Raw genomic sequence first — 20449 nt, 5'->3', positions numbered from 1 at the left:
TCCTCTTCTCACCCTCTCGCTTTCTCTTCGTCTCCCTACTTCCCCTTCCTCTACTTTATACCTTTATTTTCCATCTCACTTTCACTCTCTCCTCTGAGCCACTTTTCCCCTTCCCTCTTCCTTACTCGCCTGTTCTAAGTTTCCTCGCCTCTTCTCTCATTTTTCCTTTTCTCTTCCCCCTCTCTTTCCTTCACCCCTCTTCTCTCCTCCTAAACGCTCCTCCCCTCACCCATCTTCTCCCTTTTTCCTCTCACGTCTCCCTCTCCACTCCTCTTCCTCTCCTCTTGCATGCTCTTTCCCTCCTCTTCACACCCTCTCACCTCTTAGTCCATTCACTCTTACTATTTTCTTCAAAAATTCTTCTATTTCTTTCATTTTATTATTCTTATGCCTCTCGATCCCTTTCTCCTCTCTAATTTTTATCCAACTTTCCTTTATTCTCTAATTCTATCTTTCTTCCTCTCATCTCATTCCTCCCCCCTCCCCACCTCCCTTCTTCCCTCGAACTCTTCCCTTCCCCCATCCTTCACGTCCTCTTCCTCCCCTCTCCTTCCTTTCCCTTCCCTTCGTTCTCCCCCTTACTTCTCCCTCCTCCACCCTCATTCGTTCCTTCCCTTCGCTTCCCTTTCCTAATCCCTCTCCCCCTCTCCCTCTCCCCAGCCATTCAGCATTCTCCCCCTTTATCCAATATCTCTTCTAACAATTTATTCTCTATCATTATCTCCCCTCCTCCATTCTCCCCCATTCCTCTCTCTCTCTCTCTCTCTCTCTCCTCTTCAATTTTTTCCTCTTCTCTCTCCTTCCAATGTTTCCTCCCTCTCCTCCTCCTTCCCTTCCCTCCCTCCTCTTCAATCATCTTCCTCCTCCCTCTCTCCTCCATCACAATCCTAACTTTCTACCAACAAATTTTTAATTCTTCTTCTTTTTCTCCTCCTCCTCTTAAAACAACAACAACTACTACTACTACTGTTACCTATTATTTCTTTTTCTTCATCTACGGTGTTACTACTTATGGTACTACTACTACTACTATCAACCACTACAACTATTAGCACTACCACTAGCCACCTCTACTACTCCTGCGATTGAGGCGGGGTCAAAATCGAGATCACGTTTCCATGCAGAACTGGTAATGGATCCAATCAAGCATTCAATCGGTAATAGCCGATATTCCTCCATTTCTCCTTCAGTTCTCGATATCCCTCCCTCCCTCACCAATATTCCTCCCATGGCCCACGTCCTCCCTCTCTCTCTCTCTCTCTCTCTCTCTCCGATCCTCAAAGGTCAAGTTCTCTATCTCCGACCGTCCTTTCTTCAAAGTCCAATCCCTCTATCTTCTTACGTCCTTCCTTATCGCTCTCCTCATCTCACACTACAATCAACACTTTCCTCTTCCCAGATCTCTCTCTCTCTCTCTCTCTCTCTCTCTCTCTCTTACACACACACACGGCTTCCAACTACCTTCCTCCTATTTTCGCTATCTCTTATTCCTACCTTCTTAACATGTTTCTCTAGCTTACAACCACCTAACTATATTTTTCTGCTCTCTTTCCAAGCCTTCATCTCTACGGTTTTGCTTTTATTCTTGTTCCCAATCCATTATATATCTCTCAATTTCCTTTGCCTTCTCTCCGGCCAATCGTGCACATTCCATCGTGTTCAACATTCACACTCAATCATCTTTTACAGGCCTCTCAACTCTCCCTGTTCACAATCCTCCACCACTCTCCTCGCCTTTCTATTTCACAACCCTCCCTCACCACTCTTGTTGCTTCTCTTTTTTCCTTCCTTTCCTCTCACACTTTTTCCTGTCGTTTTAGATGCTTATTCCCTCCTCTTTTCATCATTTCACCTCCTTTTCCCTCTCCTTTCATCTCTTATTTCCACTCCTTCCACAACTCACCACCAACTAATCGTTCACATTCCAATCTGTCCAGCTTTCTAACTCACTTATCAATCTCATCTCTTCACGCTCCCTTCCCCAATCACTTCCAACCGTGTCTCTGTCCCCTGGATCCTTTTTACCAACTATTCCAATCATCAATTCTCCAATCTTCCCAATCTTTCGTCTTGCAATCATACATCCTCAGTCGTTCCCTAGCCCACCCTCCTCAATTTTCCGACTCCAATCACCACCCATTCTTTCCTAATGTTTTTTCACTTTTTTCCCTCTGCTAATCATCCATCCTCTACTTGTATCCTATTTCCCTCCCCAATCCTTCGCCACCCAATCATACATCCTCTAATAACACTACCTTTACCCGTCTCTCCAATACTAAGCCTCCTATCATCCATCCTCCAAGCTTCCCCTCTCCCAATCTCTCTTCCTATCTCTCCTATTCACAGTCTCTTACTCATACATGCTTTACCTTCCACTCACACTCGTAATCCAACAATCTCTCTTTTCCAATCACACTTTCTTCCTCCCTATCTTTCCCACCCAAATCCCTAATCTCTCCATTACTTCCATTCCCTCTAATATTAATCTCCAATCCCGAATCCCGTAATATTTCCTTCTCAGTCTCTAAACCTCCCTCCCAATCCTAGAATTTCTCTCTTCCAGTCCCGCAGTGTTTCCAATCTCTCACAATGCTCCACTTCTCGCAGTTCCCCAATCTTTCCCTCCTAATCCTCGATACTCTCATCTCCGTCCCCTTCTTCCAATCACAAATCTTTTCCTGCCTCCCCATCCCAATCTCTAGTAACAGTCCTTTCAGTCTTCCCAGTCAGCTCCAACCAATCACCTGTCGGCCTCACCCAATACCCAATTAGCTTCACTCAATCCCCAACCAGCCTCCCCAATCCCCAACCAGCCTCCCCATTCTCCCAGCCCCCAGCCAATCAGCGGGGCCACACGCCACCAATTAGCGGGCCGGAGGTAGACTTCAGCACGACAGGTCACGACTGCCCCGGGGATCAAACTACCTCCGACGAAAAAGGAAGAATCAACAAGTGTACGTGGGTGTAGGTGGTGTAGTGTACGTGGGTGTAGGTGGTGTAGTGTACGTGGGTGTAGGTGGTGTAGTGTACGTGGGTGTAGGTGGTGTAGTGTACGTGGGTGTAAGTGGTGTAGTGTACGTGGGTGTAAGTGGTGTAGTGTACGTGGGTGTAGGTGGTGTAGTGTACGTGGGTGTAGGTGGTGTAGTGTACGTGGGTTTTTGATGGTGTAATGTACGTGGGTGTAGGTGGTGTAGTGTACGTGGGTGTAGGTGGTGTAGTGTACGTGGGTGTTGGTGGTGTAGTGTACGTGGGTGTTGGTGGTGTAGTGTACGTGGGTGTTGGTGGTGTAGTGTACGTGGGTGTTGGTGGTGTAGTGTACGTGGGTGTAGGTGGTGGTGTGCGTGGGTGTTGGTGATGTAGTGTACGTGGGTGTTGGTGGTGTAGTGTACGTGGGTGTTGGTGGTGTAGTGTACGTGGGTGTTGGTGGTGTAGTGTACGTGGGTGTAGGTGGTGTAGTGTACGTGGGTGTAGGTGGTGTAGTGTACGTGGGTGTAGGTGGTGTAGTGTACGTGGGTGTAAGTGGTGTAGCGTACGTGGGTGTACGTGGTGTAACGTACGTGGGTGTACGTGGTGTAACGTACGTGGGTGTACCGTACGTGGTGTAACGTACGTGGGTGTACGTGGTGTAGTGTACGTGGATGTGGGTGGTGTAGTGTACGTGGGTGTAGGTGGTGTAGTGTACGTGGGTGTAGGTGGTGTAGTGTGCGTGGGTGTAGTGTTCATGAGTGTGGGTGCAGTGCAAATGGGTGTGGGTGTATGGCAGCTTAAGAGCATTCAGTGTACGTGGGTATAAGTGTAGTGTAGGTAGGTTTAGGTGCAGTGTGGAGAGGTGTAGGTAGTACCGGTAAATGTTCTTATACGTGGATTGTGGAAGGTGTAGAAGTAGTTAGTGGGACATGTAGATAAGGTGAAAATGCAATGAGCAGTGGTAGAGGTGCGAATGGAGTAGATGGTGAGTGCAGGTGGTAGATGAAAGTGGGGAAGTGTGAGTCATCAGTGGAAAGAGTAGTTTAGCAGGTGGAGCAGCTCAGGTGATACTGTAGACGCTGGAGGTGTAAGACAGGTGAAGAAAGATTTATTGGTGGGTGAAGGTTCGGTAGGCTAGTAAATGAAAGTGGGTAGTTAAATGGACAGGGCTATAGTAATATTTATGTAGGTAAAAAGTGGGAAAACGTAGAGGAATTGAAGGTATGTGATCGTTGAGTCTAGGTGAACACAATCACCAAATTCACACACACACACACACACACACCTTAACAAAGACGCGTGAGGGATGCGAGGCACATGTGTACTGTGGGTGTAGTCCGGATGCTGTGCTGAGATAGAGGTGAGTGTGTGGGCGTAACAAAGGTAAAGGAGAGGTGTGGGTGTAGGAGGGGAGGGGCCCGCGATACACTACACAAAACCACACCACACAACTATTCCAGAATAATAGGTTTTATTTCTTCATGCTGCTTTAGTGTCACATAATATCAGATTAACCCGTCAGAATGCATCTCTTACTTTCTTCAGCTCTCTAGACGAAGGTTGGAAATCTATATTATCCTAACCCATTCACTCTAATTTTTTTCCAGGCTGGAATTATTCTTTTCTCTCTCTCTCTCTCTCTGAAAACACCTCTCCGACAATGGGGCTAATACAGATACAGACACAACGGCTATTCCATGCACCATACCTAAGAGTCAGAAAATTTAAACCAAGACGTAAAGCCATACTAACTGGCCGTGATGAAAGAAATTTTTCTTTTATTTTACGATCGAGCAGCATTAAATAAAGTAGTAACTGGGAGTATAATTGCTATTTCAGTGAATTTATAACAATATACTCTTACTAAAATTATACCGGTAGTCTTAAAATTATTGGTGATGTTTACAGTTCTCCAATAACAACACGACCAACATTACTGCTACAGTAGTACCGTATTATTCAACCATTGTCAACAAGATCGACCCAACCAAACTCACTCCTACTCCACATCACAAAACTATCCTAAATATAATTCCAAGTAGGCTGGCTGTGACTATGACAACTAAATTACTAAAGCAGCATAAAACAAGTTAACTCCTTCACTCGGATGTGTCTTTCTTATAGTTCTGCTACGCTCAAAGCATTCATTTCGGATTAGGGTTTGAAGTGAAAGTGTTAGATGCAGCCTTCAATAACAATTTCAATAAAAGACGCCCTTCCCAAATTGAATGAAACTGTCTGGTGGTAGCAAGGATAAAATAATAATTCACTGAAGTGGTTAACACGAGCTAAACAACCCAACTCACTCCAACTCGACCAGACAAAACTATCCTAAACGCAATTCCAAGTAGGCCGGGTGTGACAACGAACACTTACATTACTTAAGCGGCACTAAACAACTTAACCACCTCACTCTGATGACGTATATCTCAGTGTTTTCTTGGTATCTCCAGACGATTTTACTCAGCTTGGGGCAGACTTTTCCGACTTTGAGATGTTTGATAGTAAAAACATCCGACATCAATCCCTTTACTAAGAGACCATGCTAAGGGCTGAATAAAACCGTCTGAAGGCAGCAAGAAATAAAATAAATACTACTAGTGAGGGAGTTAATGGCGTGAGTGCAGTCGTCCTCCTGGAACGGCAATATGACCGGCAAAAAGTTGGGCAATAACGGGATCAGAGAGGAGCGGTAACTGGGGTAAATATTATCACACGGACAATTAAATTACCCGTAATGGATTTGGTCCGGGTTAATTATGCCCGATACAATTACGGCTACATTGGCACTATGTTTATTTTTCAACACGTACAAATGACGGGCTGAAATGCAAATGTTCATCAAATTGCAAATGTATAATGCCTGTATGCTAAAACTTCATAAAAATAGTAACGAGCTTAACCATAAATAGCTGTCATAAAAAAAAATAATGGGATGAAAATTGAAAACGCACGTTCACATAAATATAGCTAAACGTATATAATTACAGGCAATGTGTAGGCCTATCGATGTACTCCAAGGCATTTACCTACGATGATGTCATTTTTATTAGCGACAAGGAAGTTATACCGGTAACTGGAGGGATCTGGAAACTGTCTACGTGTGTGTGTGTGTGTGTGTGTGTGTGTGTGTGTGTGTGTGTGTTAAAATATCTCACCAATGCCGGCACCGATATGATAAACTCTGAGACACAGAAACGCGGTATGTTGGTCTGGGAAGACGTGATTCCATTTTAATGCAAATCAGCCACAGGTCAGGGTTACCAGTCAGGGTCAAAGTTCAGTCGCGGATTACCTGATCTCCCTAAACAAGCTCTCTAGTTTTGTTCCTGCTATCACCAGACGATTTTAATAAGTTCTGGTGACTTTCTAGCCTTCATCAATCCTTTCAACAGACACGTCTTTCCTAAATTATCGTCTGAAGGTACGGTATGGCACCAACAATAAACGAAAATAAAGCGTCATCATAGTGAAAGGCCTCTTATCCTATATCACAACATAAATACAAAAAAAGGTCATTTAACCCGAATGACTTTTAACAGCAATATCATTACACCACAGTAATCAGTATCCTTTATCAGGGCTTTGGTTAGAGTCATTATCAGGCAATTAAAACCCCAATAAAATTTAATCACTGCATTAAAATAAATTCCTTTAGGACCTTTACACATATATTTACCTAATTAACTGCAGCCATTAACTAGTACATGTCAACTGGAAACAACCTGTCCCATATTACCCCCTCCCAGGCGTAGGGTGGCGTGGCTAGGCTTAAGTTGCCCAGTATATTTAAGGGTAGATGACCAGGCTACTTCCTTGGTAGCATTACGTGACCGAAACAACCTACAGTCACCTCTGGTGTAATTTATGCAAGGCCGTCGCTCTGACAGGGATGTTCTAACCACTGGACACCAGGCGGCTGGAAGTGTGTACGTAAAAAAAAGAAATAAAAATAAAATACGGTTACTGTCACTACTACTACTACCACCACTACCAATAATAATAATAATACTCTTATAATAGTAGTAGTAGTAGTAGTAATAGTTGTTGCAGCGGCGGCGGCGCCGGCGGCGGCAGCAGCAGCAGTAGTAGTAGTAGTAGTAGTAGTAGTAGTGATTATAATAACGCAGTAATAATAATAAAATAATAATAATAATAATAATAGCTAATAAATAATGAGATAATTAAGTAAATACCACTACACACAGGTCATCAGCCGGGGCAATTATAAACTTGGCCCTCATTATCATCCCAAACTTGCCAGAACAACCACTAAAGAAAATTTCCCCAACATAATCATTAAACTCCTGGACATTTTTCGGTAATTTTCAGCAGTTTTTACCAATTTTCGGCCTTCAGTTCCCCATTATTAGGCGGGCAGTGTGGAGTTACCGCCAGGATATATACAGACTATCCACGTAGTTATCCAATTATCCCGTTATCCACGTGTTCGATTATCCCGAGGCCTAGTTATCCAGGTACATCCATTTAGGGCCAATTATCCCCACCATACCACCTCGCGTCAAGAGAGGTGTGCCGTACGTAAAAATAATAATAATAATAATAATAATAATAATAATAATAATGGGGCAATTTTAGTATTTTATTCAAGCTGCCGACAGACGATTTCATTCACCTGAGCCCCGGGAAATCACCATTAACCCTTCACCCCGATGACGTGCGTTTCATTCTTACTCTTGCTACTTCCAGATGACTTTGCTCGACCTGGGACGGGCGTCTAGCACTGAAAGGGTTAAGGAAGGTTTTATCTGACCCCTGCAGCTTGAAAAAAGAAAAACAAAAAAATCTTCCAACCAAAATCATGTACGAGGGTAGACTTAAAAATAAAAATGTAAATATGTATAGTGACCTGAAAGTAACAATAAACTAAATATAAAAATAAATAAATAAGGGACTGAAGGGTTATTTCTCGCGTGACGGCGTGTTCTTTCGGTGTTCTATTTCACGATAACGCCAGATGTGACCAGGTGAGACAACCCCCCTTATTCCGATATCAAATCTACCAGAAACCCGATAATTCCGATATCCAATTAGCCACAAACACGATTATTCCGATATCCAACTACCCTGAAACCCAATTATTACGATATCCAATTACCCAATGTACAATTATTTCGATACTGAATTATCCAAAAACCCGATTATTCCGATGTGCCATTACCCAGAAACCTAGTTATTTCGATACCCAGTTATCCACAAACCTGATTATTCCGATATCCAATTAGTCACAAACCCGATTATTCCGATATCCAATCAGTCAGAAACCCAATTACTGCGATATCCAATGATCCAGAAGTCCGATTATTCCGATACACAATTAGCCAGAAACCCGATAATTCCGATATTCAGCCACCCCGATTATTTGCCTAAGGTTTTCAATTATCCAGAAATATTATGCATCGGTACCTACTTAAAAAAAAAAAAAAACAACTATTCCACCACCCGATAATCAGTTACGATAATCCGATATCCAATTACTCAGATACCCGATAATTCTGATATCCAATGATCCGACTAATCCGATATTTAGTTACTGAGAAAAACGATAATTCCCATATCCCATCACCCAGAAACCCCACCACGCCAAATACCCGATAATCCATGTATCCAATTCCAGATATCCAATTGTACAGGTATCCGATTATTCCGAGATCCAATTAAACGGGTATCCAATTATGCGGATATCCAATTACTCTGAAACCTTATTATATATTCCTGTGACCTAAAAATACTTCATCATCGTTAGTAGCAGCAGTAGTAGTAGTAGTAGTAGCATTATTATTATTATTATTATTATTATTATTATTATTATATCCCAATAAACAACTTTTTTTCTTATATCCAATTAGGCAGAAACTCGACTAGCGTAGTCCGGCAATAATAATAATAATAATAAAAAAAAGGCCTCTTCCAATATGATTACTGTAACCAATACCCGACTATCCAGCCAGCTTCCCGATTATTCCGATATCCAATTATTCACACAACTATCTGAATACGGTACCCAATTTAACCTACGAAGATGCCCAAATATCCACACAGGCCTGCCCAATTATCCACACAGGCCTATCCAATTATCCACACAGGCCTATCCAATTATCCACACAGGCCTACTCGATTATCCACACAGGCCTACCCAATTATCCACACAGGCTTACCCAATTATTCACACCTACCGATATCCAATTATCCACATAGGCCTATCCAATTATCCACAGAGGCCTATCCAATTATCCACATAGGCCTATCCAATTATCCACACAGGCCTATCCAATTATCGATTACTACTCCTCTGATATCTTTACCCAATAATCCAAATACCGATACAGTCAGAGGCAAAAGTACGCCTTCTATTCCACTGCGTCTACTTCACACTTATGGCATGTCCGTCACCTTTCTCCCTGACGCATCGTACCAAAGAGCATCATCTACGGGCAGAGAAACATACCAAGCCTCTCTTATTTTAGAAATATTACCATAGCTAAGAGAGTGACAAGAATAGGTGAAATATTGGGCGAAATTCTTGTCTTCGAATATCCAAAATTATCCAGACGCCTGCTTGCCCAGATGCTCTATTTTTCAGACACCAAAATATACATACCATATTAATCACACAGTTGCCACATTATCCAATATCTAATAATCTGATATCTAAACTATCCATCCAGGTAGGTTTGGGATTTGCCTACATGATTAGCCTATCCAAGAACCCAATATCCAAACACCTCTTAGCCAGTTACCGACAACCAAACCACCCGATTATCCAAAGGTCCAATCCACATATCTTTATATCCAGATGGCCAGATAAAGAAGCACCAAGGTATCCATAAGTCCGGCCACCCCAACACTCGATTATCCAGACGTTCGAATATCCAAACACACGATTATCCGATATACGGTCTAAACACACAATTATCCAGATATCCACTTATCTCGATGTCCGAATGCCCAAACACACGATTATCCCGGTGTTTCAATACCCAAACACCTGATTATCTAGATGTTCGATTATATGTGTCCAATTATCCAAGCATCTGATCACAGTCGTTAGGGTACCGTACCATATCCAGACACCCATTTTCCAAGTCCAATTACTCACACACCCACTTATCCAGTCCCATTACCTGAAAACCTATTATCCCAGAAACCCGATACCCACTTCCCACATCCGATTATTCTCGCCGATTATCCAGACAACCGATGATCCATAAGCCCAATTATCCAGCTACCTGACAAGGCCCTCTCCTCGCAGCCCACAGTACCCAATTAGCCTATCCTGACAACCCTCCTCAGCAGTCCGTATTTAACTCTTTTATTTCAGTTACTTATTTACTTCGTTCTTGCCGAAGCCAGATATTACTGTGCAGCTTAAGAATCTCGAACTGAAGAGGAAGATATTCTACAATTAATTCTTTAATAATACGATGTATTTGCGAGACTTCCGTTCAATCTAATGGAATTTTCATGGTTTAATTAGTAGAACACTTTCCATGATTCCTTAATGAAGTTCAGCCTAAGGAAATTTTCATACCTGTTGTTTAAGAAATCAGAACACTTTTCCCTGTCTTCTTAATGATGTTCAACCTCAAGGAATCTGAGTTAGAACACTTTTCCTTGATTCATAAGCAAAGTGTCTTTGTCCCTTACGTCGGCTAGATCTTCCTTCGGTTGGACAATTTTGTGCAGCTCAGGGGAAATCTCGTTATACTCCTGTAAGTACGATTTCTGTATCTCATTCTTACTACAAAGTACAAATTATCTTATTCTCACTACAAAGTGCCAATTCGTTATCTTATTCTGACTACAACCAGATGATTTTATTCAACTTAAACTTTTCGAACTAAGCGACATAGGAATGGCCTCCACTCTCACTGTGCTCTCAAACTGAATAAAATCGTCTGTAGATAACAAAAGCAAACTACACAATGTCACTGCAATGAAGAGGTTAAGCCCCTACGCGCGATTTTTATTATAATCTCGCAACTATCAGACGATTTTGCAAACTTGGTGAAATCGCTGATAGTAGGCTAATGGGGTAAAAAGATCCGAACGGCTTCAAAGTGTTGAAAATCAAACAGTAGTATTGTTTTATCAGTGTTTGCCCTTCCTAATGGTCGGTACAACTCTAGTAGTCCATTCCAGCGAACACCACACGACTTTATACCACTGAGGGTGTCAAACGAGCCTGGGAGAGTTCGTAAGGTCAACACCAACCCTCTCATGACTGGGAAAACTCTTAAGTGTTGTATTCCATATGACGCCAGACTTAATTCTGACAAGGGTGAACCACAGGACCGTAAATATTAACCAGACAACCGCAGAAAAAAAAAAAAAAAAAGGTAAAAAAAAACAAAACTGAACAATGCGATCAATAAGAGTTAATTGACCAAGTTCATTAATCAGTGGCCGTTTTTTCCCCTTCACTGAACGCCCCCCCCCCACACAAAAAAAAAGGCCATCACAGAGTTTCCCGCCAAAACCAATATACATTTTTCTCTTCTTTATTTCTGCTTTTTTCGGTCGTGGTAAAAATATTTTCATGGGCTTTCAAGTACGGTAACCATTTTTTGTGCCCCAGAGAGAGAGAGAGAGAGAGAGAGAGAGAGAGAGGGGGGGGGAGAACAGAAAGAGAGAGAGAGAGAGAGAGAGAGAGGGGGGGAGAACAGAAAAATACACAATGAAAAAATTCAGAGCAAAAACTACGGCTGTGACAAAACCACGAGAGAGAGAGAGAGAGAGAGAGAGAGAATTTTGCCTTTTTCACCCTGCTGATTACTTTTTGTGCTCGTGACGTCATTCCTTGTTTTCCTTTCCTTCGGCTGTATTGACTGTGATGATGAAGATTACGGCGCTTGTTTGTCACCCTTTCAACACGATTAAGTGCTCTCTCTCTCTCTCTCTCTCCCCCCCCCTCTCTCTCTCTCTCTCACACACACAAACACACACACACCACACTTTTCACTCGACGCGATAAACTCTGTATCAACACGTACAACAAATACACGCAGCTCACTCACCCCAATACGTCGTCCTTGAATGTCCTTAGGAGGGTAAAGCTATGTCTGAGGAAATACCGCTACTTAAACAGTCTCTCTAAACTTCTTGCAATACTCTACCTATTTATGTTTCCCCTTTGATCAAATTGCTCCTTCACCTTGCATTACACCTTGTACTCGATCAGTATTTACCTGGTCTCGCATATTTCATTTTATTCAGTTCATTCATCCCTTCTTATCCCATCAAGATCGTAAAAGACCGGGGCTAGGCTATTTATTGTATGGGAGTCTAAATATTGTAAGGTAGAGGCAGGGTGAACAGTCGCTTGCACCTGAGTAACATTATGTGAGCAATACACCCCAAACACCATCGAACTTAGGGAGGTATTTTAAGTTGCATCGTTGGCTTCGTAGCTGTGTGTGTGTGTGTGTGTGTGTGTGTGTGTGTGTGTGTGTGTGTGTGTGTGTGTTAGCGATTTATTGAGTACAATATTCGTTAACATTCTTCTGTATGTGATTAATATCGTGTTAATATCGACACAGTTTGCTTCAGTAACAAACACCAGGATACTGAGGTATAATGGGTAGAATTAATCACTCAGCAGGATGTGTTACGAAATGTGCACAAGCCACTGGTAATACGATCCTCAGGCCTTACTGGTCACATCCTGTTGGAGCGCTTTAACCCACTCCACCACCAGACGTCATTCTCCTTGTTATGTAGTTACCACCTAACTTATATAAATGGTTTCCTGGAGTACCGGAAACTATTTGACGTCACTCGGTGCAGAATCACTTATAAGCTGCACTACATCGAGTGAGTGAATAGTGGGCGCCACCACCTATCATTATATTCCGCTGCCTACTTTCAGTATTTCCTAGGTCCAGAATTACTAATTAAATTCACTGGATTTTCTAATTATCTGGTCATCGTTAATTTTCCTTTTTACATACCGCAGCAGTAATACTCTCAAACCATTAGGAGAGTATCACAACAGTTATCCCAAATTCTCCAAATATTCATTAACCACCAACTTGCATACTCCTCTTAAACTTTCAGTAGTAGCGGCCACTTGAGTATTTTATTCTGACAACGGCCAGACGCTGATTCACCAGGCGAATGCTCAAAGGGCTTAGGTTACTGAGTAAAAACAGGTAGCCATTTAATCCGCTGGGAATTCTCAGTTATGGTATGGTATATAAAATAGCCTGGCATTCGCGAGAATGCAATGCCACAGTGTATCCGTGGCAGTGGAAGGGTTATTGAGACGGCTTTAAGCCTTTTAACTGCATGAAGAACCTTTCAGCTCAGTAAAATCGTCCACTGGTATCCAGACTAAAACAACTCGAAACTGGCAGCTAAAGTCTTAAAAATCCTCCTACTAAAACATCAACCGGGACCATTATAACCTTTCAGTACGATTAACCAGACGACACTGAAAAGTATAATCTAGTTAACGTCAGCTCATCCCCCCCCCCCCATGGAAATTCACAGGATTCAATTTCAAAACCCTGAACTCAGTCCAGCTCCATCGGTTTGACATTAAGCTAAATCATATTCCTAATTAGCTTACATAACTCGCAAGATATCACCACAAAGTAATTTTGAGAAGCAAAAGTTATAGGCTTGTATAATCTGCAGTTTTATTACCACAATTAAACAGCTCAGAAATAAAGACGGACTATTTTCTTTCTCATTCCAGGATTCAATTAAAGAAACCCCGTCGGAATTTAATGGAAGAGAATTTGGTGGGTAGACTAAACACAAAGGCAGAGTTTAGTTTACTGCTTTTATAATTAAAAGCCCGAGTATTTATTTCACAGTTCCATTTCCGGAATTTATTAGCAATGGAATAAAAGGAGTATTTGCCGGGTCAACACAGCGCCCGCCTCTTTGTCCGGGAAAACAATTAATTCCCGCGTTATACACCCTGTCACGAATTGGACTATAAACTAAATGAGAACAGTTTATATTTTACGTATATATATATTTCACTTTATTGGTGGACTTCTGACTGCTTGTAACTTTCCCTACCATAGGCTACAAATGCATACCGATAGCAAGCGCCATTTTCACCTTGTTTTCCTTTGACACTCACTAATCTAAAGTGCTGCTCAGTACAAACACAAAGGCAAGCAGATGATAACAAACACACACACACACACACACACACACACAAATAGAGCGACATGCATAGACTGATACATACCATACGCGCTCAGATACATAGGCCTATATTCTTACTATGATACATAGGCCTATGGACGGCGGAGAAAAACAACATTCCTTAGTATTCATATGGCGACAACTTGGATAATATAAAGAGATAAACAGACAGATAGATGAAATGATTGATAGTGGAACAAGCATGGTCCTTAGTATTCATATGGCGACAACTTGGATAATATAAAGAGATAAACAGACAGATAGATGAAATGATTGATAGTGGAACAAGCATGGGCCGACACTTCAATAATGCGATAGCACACAGATATAGGTTCAGGTATCAACCACGCACATAGTGCCATCTATTTTACACAGTTTAAAATAAGTACCCAACGCGATCACCCTACAGTACATGCGCGCACGCACGCACACACACACACACACACACACACACACACACACACACACACACACACACACACACAGCTGATACATATATGGATACACAGATAAACTGGCACCTCTATGTGCGCTGTATACACACACACCGTTCAGTGACACATGGATGGACATATACAAACTAACACAAATACAAACTCATAGGCTACTGGCTGATACTGTATATTCCTACCAGCCCATACATATATCCCTGGAGAGGCATGGTCTATATTATGTCTAACAATACAAAGGATTTACAGAGACGACACAAACTGGTAAGTATGCACAAACACTAACTAGGCAAATCAAGTCGGATAAACAAAATGTCACCATAAGCGTGAACCTCGGCCTCTCCTGTATATTTCAAGAAACACAGCAAGAGACACACTGACATATGGGCTACAAACAGACTGGCAGATTAACATTCTGACAGATAAATATAGCCTGCACATAATGATCAATAAATACGATCACTACAACGCTTACCATGGCCTCTCTCTGAGAGTTCAACTTTCATCTTGGTAAGACGTTGGTAAATGCATAATGATGACTGTACATTCATACATACAATATAAAAGCTATATATTGGTACACACACACACAATATATATATATATATATATATATATATATATATATATATATATATATATATATATATATATATATATATATATATATATATATATATATATATGGATAGATAGATAATTATATATATAACGACTAACAGATAACAGATAAATCAACAAACATTTCCACACAAGTCCTTATCTAGGTATCACTCAGACCGATACGGTATAAACTTTACAATTTTGGTAAAAATATGCACAATCTGACAGCCCAGTAAACTAGTGGATCGATAACTATCCTACTTGGTTGTTGGGAGGTTCAAGGAGAGGCCTGTGGTTGGCATGAACGTGTGTATACCTCCAACTGTCGCAGGGAATAGTTTGAGGATTGTTAAATCGTTACAGCAGATTATACCGCTCTGCCAACATACCCAACCACACGTAATAAAAACATCCCCTTTAATTCCTTCCCTCCCGTGACATATTTTACATGGTATTCTCGCTAGGTCATCCTCAAAAGATTTCATCTAGCTTGTGAGGCGTTTCGAAGTGAAGCCATAAGATGTAGCCATCCTCACATCCTTCGCTACTGCGCATCCTTCCGAAGTTAAATAAAATCGTCTGAATATACTAAGAATAAAATCTAAACTACGTCATGGGACTGAAAGAGTTTAATACCATTACAAGAGTCCTAAAGGCGACAGTCATGGTATGTCGCAGTATAAACGATTCGGTATTTATGTTCGAGTGGTGACTTGCAGGGGCGTGCGGCACCTCTGTCGGCGCGTAGGAGGATTAATGGGTCTAAGGGAACGGGTTTCCTTGTCTAGGCTGAGAGCTGAATATATTATACCGGTGTACAAAAAAACAAAATAAAATAAAATAACCTCAAGCACTAACCTAAGCACTTCCTAGGTTAGTCACACACACACACACACACACACACACACACACAGAATCAGCCGCCTGAGAGCTAAATATACTCGGTAAGAATAGCTTAGATGAATATTAATATTGAAGCGGGAACCTGATCATCAAGTGGAGTGTTTGAGTGACAAAAACCGTACACTGACAGATAGCCTACTGACTGACACATACGCTGACACACTATCTACAACATCAGGACGTTTGACACACTGATCGACGTAACATCATTAATACACTCTGACCGATACATGGCAAATTATTAAGGGCCTGGTGATTATTTCCATTCTAGCGGTAACCTGGGCAAAAAGACCGTAAGAACACAGACATATACTTTACCGGCACATATGACAGAACAAATACTAGTACCGAATATTCCTAGATACATAACCTACACTCTGAACAACAGAGAGCTAACCACATACCACTAACCCGATATAACTGACAAGCGTTTAGCTGGATATTTCTGGGAAGGTTTGATAGGCTATATTAGACAGACTGATTGATAAGTACAGATATAGACCGCCAGATATTATCACCTCATTATACTCTGATGGTTTAATTTTGACTGGCAGATACATAGCTACCGTACACATACACCGACTGGCTGATAGATACATAAACAAATCGATATTCTAATACTCCCACTCCGGCGTCCACCTGCGCCCACAAACAGACAGCTAAACATCCGCATCAATATATATATTCCGACTACAGTGTTCATCTGACCATATCCTGGAAGTTTAGATTAACAGATGGACATAAAACACAGAGATTAACAGACAGATGAGCAAATATAATGCACATAGCCTACACTGCCTTATAATACTGGTATATCAGTGTATTCTCGTGTATGTATGGAGAGAGAGAGAGAGAGAGAGAGAGAGAGAGAGAGAGAGAGAGAGAGAGAGAGACCCTGAAAAAATACACAGGACGATAAAAACTCCCAATCACCCGCTCACCTGATTCGAATGACAGGCAGGTGGGTGGACAGAGGCTCATAAAGAAATTCTCTGATAGTGAGGGATATACATCAATACACATATATTGAGAGAGAGACATACATCACCCTAGCAGACCGACTGATGGATAAATACAAATAAGATACCAGCACAAACAAATCCATATAGGCTACTGTAGTTTACCTACACACAGACCCACACTTATCTTACCTACACAAAATCAATAAAAACCACCCCTTGCGCACAGACACCGTAGCACAAACATACAGATGCATCGACAGATAAATACACACATAGGCAAAATTCCCATACAAACTGACCGAGATTAACCATACAGATATCTGTACATAAAATACTTATACACACAGGGCTCCAAGACCGAAAAATACCACACCGCGTTATGGATTTTTTTTTTTCCCCAAACCAACTAGGCTACGTAGCAAAAACACTGTACGATAGGTTGGATGAATATATATCGCTTTACAGTTGCGCTTGAAAAACGTGCACAACGCGGTGTGTGCCTTTTCGTTCTGTGAGGCCAACATACACAGACACACACAGATAAGGCTGATTCATGGTGACAAGCGAGGAAAACGGGTGGGAGGGAAACAGGAAGAGCTGAAGTTCTTTACTTCTCCACAGACATTCTCTCTGAAGGTGGCCTCTGTGTAGCCCAAATAATCAGACAAAATAAAGACTGCAATCCAATTCTTACTGTTTCCTTTCTTATATTCTTGGTACATCTACACGATTTTATTAAGCTTATATAAAGGGAACTGAGAAATAGATGAAGCAGGACGAGATTTCACTGGCTCCTTTACTACTACAGATCCTTTAAACTTAAAGTAATATCGTCGGGTACTGTACAGATTAAACCCTCCAATCCAACAGCCATTTTTTATCTTTAGCATTTATTTAGGTCACCAGCAGACGATTTTATTCAGCCTAAGGGGGATCGCAACTACTGAAGGGGTTAATGAAGATTACAGCCAACCCCACCAGTTCGGTAAGTCTCTCCAGGACTGAATACAATTGCCTGGTGATAGCGAAAACTACGTGTACGGGCTGAAGGGGTTAAGCTGCTTCCTGTCCTCCCCTCCCACGCATTTCACCCACATTAAGAGTGACCAATGCTGATACACGCACATATCGATTAAAACTGCCACCCCAGCACACACACACACACACACACACACACACACACACACACACACACATCGATCCATACAAGCACTCAAGCGTTCACCTGGGCATCTCACGGAATATTAAACTGGCAGACGCAAACAGGTAAACACGCTAGTAAAGTCAGGGATAAATTTTCGCCTAATATTTCGCCTCTTCGACTTCTCCCTTTACTCTGTTGCCTATTAGTCCTAGGGTGGGAGAGGCTTGCTATGTTTCTCTGTCCACTGTTGAGTTTCTTTGATATGATGCGTTAGGGAGGAAAAGGAAGCACAGCAGAAGCAGTGGAGTAGGTGAATTTTTGTCCCCGACTCTACAAACAGATCAAGAGAAAGGAAATCCCCATACAAACTGACGGATAGACATGAGAGATCCACACACAACATCCACACTATACAGATACTCTTTAATACTGAGAGTCACACACACACACACACACACACACACACACACACATCGATCCAAACAAACACTCACCAGGCCCTCTCCTGGAAAGTTAGATTCGTTGAGACAAACAGAAAGTACACATCGATAGACAGACCGACACATTAATAAAACTACAGATAACATCCAGAGACAGAAAAGGTACACATTCAGTGAGATAAAAAAAGGTACAAACAGAAACCGACTGACAAAGGCAAATGCCCTCTGGAAGACAATAATTATCGGACATAATCGTATACACTTAAACAAAGATCATCACACTTAACAAATCATCACACTTAAATCATTATAATCACACTTAAACAGATCACCACACTTTAACAACATCATTATCATCATCACTTAAACGCAAATCATCATCATCATCATCACACTTAACGCAAATCATAAAACACAATCATCAAACACAAAGCATCATCATCACAAACGCAAATCATCACACTTAAACAAATCATCATCACAGTTGAATCATTATCACCAAACTTAAATCATTATGATCACAATTAAACTCATATCAGATTATCATCACACAAACAAATCATCATCCTCAAACTTAAACACAAATCATCACACTTAAATCATCATCACACAAACACAAATCATCATCATCATCTTTTCTTCCCCACCCATGACCGGGAAAGACACATACTACTTCAATCCGGTGACGTATTTCTTTCGTTATTGCCATCACCGGGCGATTTTATTCACCCCAGGAGACTTTCTGAACAGGAGACAATAAATACAGCCTTCAGTAACCCCTTCACTCCAAGAGGCTACCCATACACTGAATAACATCGTCCAGTTTACAGCAAGAAATACAGACAAAATAAGCCCCTCGAAGCGCAGGGTTAATACCGATAATTAAAAACATATCGATCCAGACTCCAGTGCTCACCTGGGCACCTGGAAAGTCACACACACACACACACGTAGGTTACACTTACACAGCTACCAAAGATAATAATACTAAAAATATTGACCGCAACAGCACCTTTCCACAGACTCACCTGGGCATCTTCTGGAGGGCTTACGCTTGCTGAGCGCTTGGGGGGCCACCAGGAGCAGCGTAGCCAACAACAGCAGTTTATAATGCATTCTGATCTTCTCTAGCGCCGCAGCTCTCACATTTGAAGTCATTTACAGCTCGAGACAGAAATCAGGGGGACGGGGGTGGGGGCTGCTCTCGTTTTTCTCTTCGTTAATATAGATCTTGGTCTGGATTGGGGAGTGAACGTGTGGAATTCGATGGATGTGAATGGACTATCTCGTTTTTCTGTCTTCAGCAATTTCGTGTTCTGGTTTTTGAGTGGCAGGGTTTATGAGGTATCTTTTTTGCTTCGTTAACTTCGACCTTTCCTCTTCGTTAATAGTTTCGATCTTTCTCGTTTCTCTTCGTTAGTTTCGATCTTCTAGTTTTTCTTCGTTAAACTCGCTTACGTTTATCGTTGGTCTCTATCTCGTTAATGTCTTCGTTATTTTTTTTCCAAGATTCTGGGTGTTTTTTTATTTTCCTGTTTTATTTTTATTTTATTTTTATTTCTTTACTTGCGTTACTTTTGAGTTCGTCTTGAACTTCACGGAATTTTGACTTTTTGTTCTTTCGAGTTAATGTTTCTTTTTATTTTCCAGTACAGCTTGTGGTTTTTATTTATCGTTTCACTTATTTACTGTGTAAGTTCCTACCTCTTTTCCTGTTTGATATTCGAATAAGTTGGAGTTTTGCACTAGTCTGTCCTGAAGTGGGGTCTTTAATTTCTCACTTCGATAGGCTTCCGT

General features: G+C 41.5%; 1 protein-coding gene across 1 annotated transcript in view; it reads right to left on the bottom strand.

The window, feature by feature from the left end:
- sli (slit guidance ligand) overlaps positions 1–19993 on the bottom strand; it is a 545686-nt gene extending 525693 nt beyond the window's left edge. The window contains 1 exon segment of the mRNA XM_080286150.1: positions 19681–19993. Within this exon segment, the coding sequence (XP_080142276.1) occupies positions 19681–19810 (130 nt within the window). The 5' untranslated portion in view covers positions 19811–19993.
- Positions 19994–20449: the final 456 nt, after the last annotated feature.

Source organism: Coenobita brevimanus, chromosome 110, assembly GCF_032717465.1.
Source record: "Coenobita brevimanus isolate Jiangsu-jjx chromosome 110, ASM3271746v2, whole genome shotgun sequence".
NCBI lineage: Eukaryota > Metazoa > Arthropoda > Malacostraca > Decapoda > Coenobitidae > Coenobita > Coenobita brevimanus.
This window is presented reverse-complemented; position numbering and strand designations above follow the sequence as displayed.